The following is a 12,090-nucleotide window of genomic DNA, read 5'->3' as shown; positions in this document are numbered from 1 at the left end:
TTTGAATATATCACCCTTCAGGTGCCCAACCAAAGCAAACTCTAACAGGCGTTTATGATTCTTCAAATGCAATTTTGGCAAGGTGTGATCCTTAACCACAATTTGTTTAACTTCCAGCAGAGTCAGGACCTCTCCTTCTGTGACTGGATCAGAGAGAGAGCAGTCGGTGGATGAACGAAGCAATGACACCCCACCGCCTGATTCCAACCACGAAGTGTCTCTCAGCTGCGGCGTCACCACAGATCCATCGCTGTGGATTCTCCCCCCAGAAGAAGAGACCAAAGAGGAAGCCCAGAGCTCACTGCTGACGGACAACGTTTTTGACGAGTCCAGCAGCTCAGGCCCTCCACCGCAGACATGTGAAACCTGCGTGTCTCCCTGCACCTCCATCTCTGACGCAGACATCGGTCAGCAGGTGGAAGAGGAGAAAAATCCAGACACGGACGATGAGAAGTTAGGAGAAAAGCAGGAGGTGGAGGAGAGAGGAACACCAGAGGGAGAGACGGAGAGCCAGGAGCAGCCAACAGAGGGACCTCAGTGGGAGGAACTTGTGGAAGCAGTTGTCAAGGCCGACCAATCACTGGCCAGAGTGCTCTACCCACTGGCCAATCGTAAGACGGCGATGATGCTGATGGAGCAGCTGCTGTCAGAGGACACGCTGCTCATGGAGGAGCACTACAAGAAGAAGCAGGAGCAGAAAGGAGCTGCAGAAAGGTACACGTTAATGTCCTGGAACATAAGCTGCACATTCCACCAGTTCACATTGTGGCTTTGGCCAATTTTCAGTAACTCCAGAGCATTGTAAAGTCCAAAAGTCAACATTTAATGAATGCCTCCATGTATTTATGTTGAAGAAACCGACGAATGGTATTCATTAGAGAAAGTTGACTCATTCCCAGTATGTGTATGTAAATGTGAAAAAAGTCACATTTGCTACAGCCCTAGATGTTAGCATAGAAATGACATAGAAAGACAGCTGGACTTGCTTTAGAGAAGGTGACTACATAACTCTTTATCTTATATATACACGCAGAGATGGAAAGAATAATCCATCTCACTCACATCTTTCAAAGCCTTTTACAGTTGACATGGTGTTCAGACTGCAGACGAGGCCAAATTAATTAGTTTCTCTATGAAACTTGAAACCGGTACTTAATGGCCAAAAAAATGAGTTCCACCTGCGCTGTTACCTTTTGTTGCATCACATGCACAGACACACCTGGCTGTCTGTTTACTGCTGAACATGCACTCAAATTTCTGCTAGTGTAAGCACACTTCAGATACATAGAGAATGTGCAGTTTTATTCCAGTGTTTTGTAAGAAGTAACAGTGGTGCCTTGCTCAGGGTATAAGACTATATGTGGCACAGCTGAAATAGACTTTAAATTTGAGCATGTCAGTGCTGCATTGTGGTGCCAGGGATCATTGGCTGCATCAGCAGGGTGCAAAAAAGCTAGCTTGACCTAAACACACGTTGCTTTTTCTAGTGCTGAAGCGGTCGAAGGGGCTGAACCGTCTCCTTGTTCCTCTGCTCCTGACAGCCTTAAACCTCAGTGCACAGACACGCAGAGCAAAGCTGACGTCGCTGAGAAGAAGGTAATTATTAATTTGTGCGAAATAGTGCATGACAGAGAAGTGATGTTTCACAATCACAACAGAAAGAAGCCATTATGAAGATCCCACAACAAAACAGACTGAGACCAGTGTGTCCCAAAAACGTATATAACAAGGCAGTATACAGTGTCTATGTGCAGTACAGTATGTCTAAAGGTGTCACAGCTTTGATGCATGTACAGTAAAAATGACCATAAACCAGAAGGGACCGCAGAACAAACAGGACTTGTGGTCTTTTCTTTTTACAACAGAAAAAGTGGTGGTGATTTTACACTGATACCATCTCAAAGTTATTTGGCCTCAAACAGACTCACTCAGACTGAGCTAGTTAGCACATGATGTACTGTCTACCTCTTATCAGTGTCTCCCAATTGCTAATGTTTGGCTCAGCACATGGCCACCCCCTCTCCCTGACTGCCTTACACATCCACTCTTACTGTATATACAGCAATGATCAAGTGGCAGCAAATATGAAATAAATATTATGATTGGTTCACCTGCAATCTGACATTATGTGGTCACGTTGTTATTGCTCCACATTTCTTCACCATGTATATCTGTTCTGGAGCATCATTGCCCTAAAATCTCTAATGTGTTACCGTCTGTGCTTGAATGAACAGCGCCTGTTAGTGTCCCGTATCAAGTTGCATCTGTGCTCGGTGGAAGAGAAGCGTGGAGTCCTCCAGACAGATTTTCAGGAGAACACGGCCCACGGGGAGGCCCTGGAGGTGCTGGTCCGTGAGCGCTGTGTGCCTGTGGAGCAGGAGAGGTACAACCTGTTCATAGGAGACCTGGAGAGGGTGATCAACCTGCTGCTGTGCCTCTCTGCCCGGCTGGCCAGGGTACAAAACGCCCTGAGCACCGTGGACCAACACACAGATGCTGAGGAGAAGGTGAGGAAGCAAAAGCTTTGTTTCCGGAGGGTTTTTTTTTGTCTTTGGAGGTCTGTGGGTTCATAAATAAGAGCACTTTCCTTTCATCTTCTTTTATTAATTTCTGTATGCTGAAAGAAAACATGCAAAAACTTGATGAGTAAGCATTTATTGTTGAATTTGAATTTTTTTTTTGTCAAAGCTTCATAATTATCTAATGGTAATAGAGTTGCCAGCAGGGACAGCTCTCCACAGCGGTGCATTCAATGACCCTCTGAAATCTCAGGAAATAACCAAACTAACATAATGCTTTCAATTTTTCTTTTTCTGTCAGAGTACTCTAATTATTCACCTTTCACATCACGCAACTAATTAAAAGCGTGAAACCAAACCATCAAACTATGAATCTTTGTCCATCTGTCTTCTTCTCAGTACAGAGCACCAGTATGTTAATGAAGGCATCTCTGACTGACTCCTGGGGTTAAAGGTCAACAGAATCAGTTACCTAAGATGTGATAAAAATCTACTGATGTACTGTGATGTACCATCACGTGTTTTACAGTCCCATTTACACTCCTGTCTTGTCCCCTTGAAGCTGTTTATACATACACACTAATGCATGTGAGTAAAACCGTGCTGTTAGCGTGTGCTCCAGGTGGATTATCGTGCTATGTCACCTTCCAAATCTCGTTCAGTGCAGTTTGTTTCGAGCTTCTGGCCAAAAGACAGCGATGAGTGTCAGAAGTGCGTGGCTGCTCCCATGCCCTCAGCCATACTCTGTCCTGTTGACTTTAGAAGAGCAAACATGCCACTTGAAGCCAAAAGTTGAAGGGCGACTTTAATGGAGTCAAGGTTTCTCACCGTGTGGAATTTGAAAAATGCTGTTTATCTGTGTTTAATTGCCAATTTTTAGCTTATCTGTGTTTGAGCTGAATGCTTTTTTGAGACATTTGAAGATTATTCTAGATATACTGCAGATTAATAGGTCTGGGCTTTCTGGTTTGACATATTGAGAAATACTTAAATGTCATCATGTTCCATATGAGGGAGCTCCGTGATTAGGTCTGTATTTCAAATCTAATTTTATATATTCCTGTCTGAATGAGAGCAATGAATTTGCTATTATCATGAGTCGTGCCACTTGAGCTCTGTGCTTTGCTTTGTTTTCCCTCTGAACATCCTGTTTCATTGTGATTCCCAGTGTTTTCAGCATCAGTTTATGTTTGCATGGATGCATTAGATTTCTAGGTTTACCCCTCAAAGGGCTCCTTGTTAGTTTGTCCATCTGCAAAAGCCCGGCTGAACGTGCAGCATACTGAGGGTTTGTTAGAGGCTCATTTGTTTTCTTGCTGTTATCAGCAACACTGGTATTTACACTGACTCACCGAAACTCCAGCCCGGTTTCGATGACATTTGTATCTACCCTGCCCTCTGTTGACACAAGGAAACACTGCACCTCCTGTCCTGTGGCTGTTTGAAATATGATCATACAACTTTCACAGCTCTCTTTTGTATGGAGCAACATATTACTTTTCAATTAAAACAATAAATATAACCCAAAATATGAGACTTGTGGGTAAAAAAATAAAGCTTTTTGGCATAATTAACTTTCAGATTTTCTGTCAGCAGTTCTCTCAAATTCTGTATTTGAGTTTGCTTACAGCCGGATATTTATTTCTTCTATGCTCTATGCTCTGCAAGGCATGAATTTAACACCAGGATAAGGTTGCAATAACAGACCGAACATATTTCTTGTCCTTGGCAATATCATGTAAGATAGAGAGGAAATGTAACCTTTTAACGACATCAAGTGTACTTCATCTTCTTCACCCTGTGTCTCTGCACTCAGGATTCTCTGGACAGTCGCCACCGTCTGCTGTGCAAACAGAGGGAGGACGCCAAAGATCTGAAGGACAACCTGGACCGGAGAGAGAACCTGGTCTCCACCTTCCTGTCGCGTCAGCTGTCCGCCGAGCAGCTGCAGGACTACCGCCGCTTCGTCCAGACCAAGGCCTCGCTGCTCATCCGGCAGAAGGACCTGGAGGAGCAGCAGCGGCTGGGAGAGGAGCAGCTGGAGGCCCTCTCCAACAGCCTGAATCTGTGAAGGGAGGAGCAACGAAAGCACTGGTTCCTCCTTTCTTTCTCGATGCTCGGAGACACGTTAGTGGGTTTCTGGCTCAGTTTTACACATAGACACGTGAGGTGTGGATCATAAGTGGTCCAGCTGGTACCTCCAACCTTTTGCACCCTGTCATGACGTTTGTTTGTCCTTTAAAAGAGGCTACAGAGGGACCCATCATGCCGCCTGCTCTCCTCTCTTAACGATAGGCCACACATGAGATGAGCAATAAAGACTGTTGAGGCTGAAGCTCGTTGCCTTTATGTCGTCTACCGAGAGTGCCCAGAACGCTCACCCACCCAATTTCCGCCCATTGTCAGTCTGCACAATCTGCAGCGTGCATCTGAAGACTTTTCCCAACATGTTGTACATGTGTCCGTTGAAAAGAGGACTGAACTGTTTTTTTTCTGTGTGCCTTTGGTATTGATTTTGTTGTGGAACATTTCCCATTAGAGCTGCTGGTTGGAAACTTTTTGTCCCTTACTTAGCGATTCAGCGACTGTCTTTCACTTTTCATTAAGATGGTAGTGCTACAGCCCTGTATCTGCACCTGTGGAAACCTATTATAAGCTTTAAGATTGTATTTTGACCAGTGAGAAGGCTTCAGTGAAAGAGAGTAGCCTGAGAGGGGGCAGTGTACTGTATCATGTCAGTAAAATGTACAATAGCTGTAGTAGATTTAATCTTTTTTTTTTTTTATGTTTTTATTTTTAAATGTGTTTCAAATTAAGGCACTAAAAACCAAAAAGGGTGAATGAAAAAAAGCACTTTGTAATGATACATAAATGCACATTTCTTCAAATCAGATGAGAATGATTTCAAGTGAACACCTTACTCCATCCATTTAAACCATATTTTTATTTTCCCCTCTTGTTCGTTCTGTCATTGATTTTTAAATAGGAATGTTTCTCAGAAGGTACACGAGCGCACCCGGCGACATTAAGGATTGTGTGCAAATACTTTTCCAGCCAATTTCATACTTAATGTCATTAAGTCTTGATGATTTCATGCTGGATCGGTTCCTCATACGGAGGTGCTAAACCTCTTAAAAGCAGATTATAAGTAAGCAATTATATCACTGAGTATTTTCTCCCTAATGTCCCTTTGTCGCACAAGTGACATGTGATACTTGAAATACTTTTTAAGAGGTCCACAGTCTTCACTTCAGGTTTCTGAAACTAATTTTCTCTTCTCTACCTCCACAGTGTAGCCACTTTTAGACACGTGTAGCCTTTGGGTGTATTTAAATGCACACAGCTTTAGTGAGAAAGCTCTTCTTGGTAGCCCTGAATGAAAACACGCTCTGGAATCAAAAGATTTATTCCCCTAATTTGTAAAGTCTCACATTTTCAAAACTTGTTTCTACATTAATTTTTGTCAGTAGATTTTAAAACTAGTATGAATTTCTTTTTACTGAATCTCCAAACACGTCGGAGAGTTGTTCCAAGAGCGATGCGAGCTGCTGCTCTGCATCAGAATACGTGCAGCGTGCGTGTGCTTGAATCCTTGAATGTCATGATTATGTGTGTGTAGAGATTAGGTGCACAAAGACAGATCTCCTGTCGGTGTTTGCTGTGTACGTTTTCAACAAAACTCCTATGAAGTCGTAACGTGATCAAATTGTGAGCATCCCTCAGGAAATTCTACCTGTTGGCTGTACTGAAGAAAAAAAAAAAAAAAATCCAGCGTATGGGTTGATTGTTGTTTATGTGATATTTATGTAAGAGGCAGATTATCGTTAGCAACCTCCACATGCAGAAAATCATTTTTTCACTCACTCAAAATGTCAAAAGAAAGTTGGCAATATGACTAAAAGCGTGTTTTTCCTCACGAACAGGAAACCCTTCCTCACTGATGGACTTTTTCATGTTTTCAGCTGTGCAGTCTCACCACCTCCGCCACCGCCCCTCAACCATTTCTCTGGAGGTTTGCAACTGTGCCCGTTAATGTTTGCTAAACAAGCGTATGTTTGTTTTGGCCTTTGTGCTGACGCAGAGCTGAAGGGTTAGAAAGACTCTCATGTTGTTCCCTACAGCCTGCTGGAATTCCCTTAAGTATGCAAAAGACCAACATTTTGGAGAAAGAAAGACTGGGGGGGTGAGAAAGTGTGGAAAATACTCCCACAAAGGAGCAGCATATGGATAAATTCTCATTTTAGCTCTTCTGCGTTCATACTAACCAACAATTGTCAGCTTCCTGAGTCATTTCTTGCTTCTGTCATTCAATCAAAGCAGTGTTTTTGTGGAGGTTGCAGGAAAGGGGCTTGTTTTTGAAGTAGGATTATATTTTTTTTTAGCAGCGGATTTCATTTCACACAATAGAGGCATGTGACATCGATACGAACAGAAACTGTTTTAAAGCCAAGAAGGAAAGGCATATGTCAGTGTGTCCCAGCTGGTGGTTTGACAGCAGAGACCTTTCTAAATCTGCTCTTTCTGCTATATTTCACACCTGGTTTCCACTGAGAGTTTGAGTTGTTTTTTGTGCCTGTTTGGAATTGTAAATTCCATGATGTTTGTAATATTGTGAATAAATTAAGCTCTCCCTCTCATTCCTGTGCACCACATTTGTCCTTTTTTCCCAAGCAACATTAATGTAGGGGCATCACATCCAGTGCAAGATACTGTATATAGATGTACAGATATAGGATGCATGCAATATTTATAGAAAGAGTGAATTATGTTATGCAATATTCAAGCTGTGAGAACAGGTTAGGATTGGACATTTTCTCGTATTATTTTTCATAAACTTGTTAAATACAGTTATTTAATGTCATGTTTTGGTTTTCCTCTGCTAGAAATGTGAAGTTTCCTGAGTAATTGAAGCGTTCCTCCATTGATTGTTCTCTCACAGATCGTCTCTGCCCTCTGCAGGCACATCAACACACTGCTTCTGAGAGTCCAATGATTTACTGAGCCGGGAGCATGAATTTACATGTTCTGTTTCGACACTGTACGGAGCTTCATCATCCATCGGAGACAAAAGAACAATTACAACCAGAGATTACAGACATGCTTTAGTGGTGGGAGAGGAGAGGACAATTGTGCAGAAATAAAACGGGTCATCTCCCTGCAAATGGAAGAAGGAAGCATATTTATAACTTTCTGATGCTTTTTTGTCATCAGGATTGTGTTTCCTCTACAGCAATCCTTGCTAATTAAAATGTAATATCTTGTTTCTTTTTGTTGTTTTGACAGTTTGTGTACAGATTTAACAGACAAGATATAACAGAGCCAGGTTAGCTCTTTTCCTGTATATCCATGCTATGCTAAGCTAACTGTCTGCTGGTCCAGCTTCATATTGAATGGACAGGTACCACAACAGCATCAGGTAAATGGAAGTTTAAAGCAATAGTTTGACCTTTTGGAAATACACTAAGACACTTTCTTGCTGAAAATGGATTTAAAGCCATTGTCATGACTACATTAAAAATGAAGCTGGACCCAGGAAGCAGTTAGCTTAGCTTGGAAAAAACATTAGAAGCAAGGGGAAACAGCTAGCCTGGCTCCGTCCAAAGCTAACAATATTTAGCACCAGACCTCTACCACTAACTACTTACCATATGATATTAGATAGATAGATAGATTGAACAATATACATAAATAAGAGTTAATTAGCCAATTTTAGTTAGCTTTAGACAGAGCCAGGCTAGCTCTTTCTCAGTGTATCCATGCTATGCTAAGCTAACCCGCTGCTGGTGTTCTGTGATACATAATGTCAATGAAAATATGCTACTTATGACATCACAATAGGTAGTTTAAGTTTGGGGTTAGCGTTACGGTTAGTGCTATCAGTTTGCACCAAAGTAGCAGCAGAAATTGTCATATCACTGGATGTAGCCTCACATTTACCATACAGGCACGGGAGTCACATTTTGGGGCTCAGAATGGGACTAAATGTTGTTTCTTCCTCATCTCTTATCTCTTGGTTGCTCAGCCTCACAGTGGAATGCCGTCCAGTTTGTTTGTCAGCAAATCAAGCGCTTATTAAAAGGCGTAGAATGGACTGAGGGGGAAAAACAATGATTTCATGCCGGCAAGTGGCAGAGGAAACCTCAGGAGGAGAGCGAGGCAGCACTTAGCGTACTTCACAAAGTGGAAAACACCTTACATCTGATTCCCACTGAAGGCAGCAGGCACATAAAACACAAGTCAGGGAATTTTAAGCAAGTGAGATCTTTGTCAGACACAAATTGCATGGTAATTAGGTTTAGTGTCATTAAAAAGATGCTTTAGTGTAAGTGAAGGAGCATTTGGTGGTGAACGCTGCAGACAACAAAAAGCAGGGAACAGGATGGTCTGAACACTGCAGCAGCAGTTGTGTCACAGCTCTGGGTAATGAGGAGTTTTGCTGCTGATAATCACTGACTGTGTCCTTCTGTCTCAGGGAAACACAAAACACTGGATGACACAGAAGCTCCCGTTGGTAAGCAACATCTACGCCATGAAGGGAGCACAGAGTGTGATTCTCTTTGCTGCATGCCATCAAAAAACTGTTAAATTGACCATGATATACAGTGTCTAGAGGTCAGGGGGCGGTTGAACGTGACGATGACTGTGATTACTGTACCAGCTGTTCAAATTGGTGGCTTGAAAGCTCACTTTTCAAGCTGAACTCTGAACTCTGTGCCTGCTGGAATGCCGGCACACCTTCAGCCTCCTCCTCTAACCTCTGCTCTACCTCCACCTCTAACCACTGCTCAGTCATGAAGACTAGCAAAGCTTTGTTCTCAAGCCAAAACACTTAGAGTAAAGCTGTATTTGTATTGCCTCTTTGTTACAGTAGATATCTCTTTTGAAGCCTAGCTCTAATTAAGCTCACTTAAGCCCTTCTCATAACTTCCTGACACACGGGATGAAAGTTTACGGTGAAAATGCATTTCACATCTTCCTCATTATATTTCTCCACTGCTTCCAATTTCAAGACAGGTCATCAGAAGAAATCATGTGGACCTTTGCTTCACCCAACTATTGCTTGTAGGCCTCGTTTTTGTTGTGTTGTTTACTTTTACTTTACAAATACATGCAGAGATGACAGATTTACTCTAGATTCTGTTTAATATTTGACTGACTTGAAGTTAAATCCTTCTCAACATCATTTGATGTTAAAGGGATACTTCGATATATTGGGAAATACCCTCATTCGCTTTCTTGCAGAGGGTTAGACAAGACGATTGATAGCACTCTCATGTCTGTAGCATACATATGAAGCTACAGCCAGCAGCTGGTTAGCGTAGCTTAGCATAAGGACTGGAAAAAAGAGGATAGCAGGCCGGCTCTGTCCAAATGTAACGAAATCTACTGGTTGCGTGGCAAAATCACGGCTCCAGAGGTGGCAGATTTTGTAACAGTTGGGCAGAGCCATGCTAGCTGTTTCCCCCTGCTTCCAGTCTTTAAGCTAAGCTAGGCTAACTGCCCCCAGCTCCAGGTCCATTCTTAACGCACAGACATAAAAGTGATATTGATCTTCTCATCGAACTCTCAGCAAGAAAGTGAATAGCGAACTATTCCTTTAAATCTCCACGTACTGATGAATTTGTTGTTTGTTTTGCCTTCATAGTCAGTTTCGGTCCAGAAAGGCTGTAATTCTCACTAAATATGCTAAACAAACAGCATTTTACAGCTTACTACATCAAAACTGATAAATAGTCCAATTTCAGAAGTGTTTCTAGCCTCTGCTACTTAAATTTACCGCTTACACTTCCATATTTTCATTTTAACATAGTGGTGTTTCTCCTCCTGTTTTCTAAAGGACCTGAGTACGGTTTCCACCACTCTGGGCCATGTTGCTGACCTTGTGATGGCCTCTCTCCTCACAGCAGCAGCAGAAAAGAACATTCGCTTCATGAAACCCTGAGGCTGGGAGATGAAACATCGGCTTGACGCAAAGACAATGGAAGCTGCTGGGGAAGTGACATCATGAGACACGAAAGAAGCAGAGGGAGACGAGCAGCCGGAGAATGAGCCAGCACTTCTTCTTCACCCGTGGCTCTTTTGTCTCCAAACTCAACTCAACTCAAATCTTACTTTTATTCTTGTCTTGTCGACACCAAACTGATAGCGCGGTCACATGTGCGGAGGAGAACTACGCGGGACAGACAGGAAACGAGGCAGCAGAGCCGGCTCTTCTGCTGCTTCTTGTCTTCAGGCTGATATCATTAACACATTACTATCAGCCACGCACATGCACGCACACGCAAACACACACTCATTCCCAGCCAGCTGTGTATCTGGCTGAATCACAGCTGTCTCAACAAGCCAGTAGATGGATTCCAGCCACATTTCAGAGAAGTTTTGGCATGTAGATGATTTATTAATGATTTATGGAACACCTGCACACTCCTTCATGAGTGACACACCCTTTGTCTTTTCTAGTGACATATATTGTGAGTCTGTCAGATCCACTATTTGTTTTCTTCCAGGGGATTTCAGTGGGATGTTTGCCTCTCATAAATGCTTCACAGTGTTTAATAATTAATCTGTTACAAAGTGGTGCGATGATGAAGAGGCAAGTCCTCTAATTCCTCCTCAGAGGCACCAACATTTTTCAGATTTTTATTTTAGTTTATTAATTTATTTTGTCTCTTTGAGAGGTTTGATTCAACTGTAAGTCAGCGAGGACATCCTCAGTTTCAGCTCGGGCACTTTGCCTCTGGAAATCGAGGGGATGACCACTTCTTACTCAGAGGTGAAAACACAGAGGAAAACAAGTCAAGTCTTGAACTCTGTGTTAATAAGTAACAGGAAACTAGTGACATAGATTGATTTTCTGTTAGTACTGATATCAAAAACAGATTAAAAGAGGACATTTTTCACAAGAACATCTAGTTTTGTATCCGTGTAAACTTTGTGAAAATAAGTATTGTACAGTGTGATTTATTCCTTATGTTATGGAGTGCAGCTCATTTAAAATCACAATAAATGGGAATGTATGAAACAACTTTACAGTCAGTAGAAGCTCAATGAACCTCATTTTGCAGCTACCTTACTGGCATGAGTGCTAGGTGCTGAAATGCTACAAATAAATATGACTCTTGATTGTGAAAAACACAAACTCATAACAATCAGTCATTAAAGGTAATTCACCTTGAGATAAACATGTTTGTTTAAGTTCAGAAGGGCAGGCTGAGATGACGATGCCTTCGAGAGACCACAGACAGTGAGTAACGAAATGACTCACAGGACCTACACGGAATAGTTTCCTGTAAACACTCCTTACGGTACACCCTGTACAGGTAAGATCTCAAACTAAAACTCTATGTGTCTAACACAGACTCAGTCAACCAGGTGTCCTCTGATAGCATCATCAATCTTAAGTCTTTGATTGATTACCCCTTAGACCACACAGTTAAACTCTGCAGATCATATCCGATCAGAATTTCATCTTTTGTATCATCTGCCAAATATCAATGTCAGAAAATTTAAATAAAACACAAAAATGAGGAAACAGTCTGACTTTTTTTTTAAGAGTGTCATTGCTGACGAG

General features: G+C 42.2%; 1 protein-coding gene across 3 annotated transcripts in view; it reads left to right on the top strand.

Annotated features, from left to right (window-relative positions):
* shroom1 (shroom family member 1) overlaps window positions 1–7,141 on the top strand; it is a 32,046-nt gene extending 24,905 nt beyond the window's left edge. For 2 of the 3 annotated variants that reach the window (XM_070982346.1, XM_070982347.1), the window contains exons 6-9: window positions 118–714; window positions 1,488–1,596; window positions 2,235–2,507; window positions 4,336–7,141. In XM_070982346.1, coding sequence (XP_070838447.1) covers window positions 118–714; window positions 1,488–1,596; window positions 2,235–2,507; window positions 4,336–4,590 — 1,234 coding nt within the window. In that variant the 3' untranslated portion in view covers window positions 4,591–7,141. The remainder of the gene's footprint in view (window positions 1–117; window positions 715–1,487; window positions 1,597–2,234; window positions 2,508–4,335) is intronic. The other variant, XM_070982348.1, reaches the window with a different exon arrangement.
* Window positions 7,142–12,090: the final 4,949 nt, after the last annotated feature.

This window comes from Chaetodon trifascialis, chromosome 16, assembly GCF_039877785.1.
Source record: "Chaetodon trifascialis isolate fChaTrf1 chromosome 16, fChaTrf1.hap1, whole genome shotgun sequence".
In the NCBI taxonomy this organism is placed as follows: domain Eukaryota; kingdom Metazoa; phylum Chordata; class Actinopteri; order Chaetodontiformes; family Chaetodontidae; genus Chaetodon; species Chaetodon trifascialis.
Note: the sequence above shows the minus strand (reverse complement) of the source record. Positions and strands in the feature narration are given on the sequence as shown.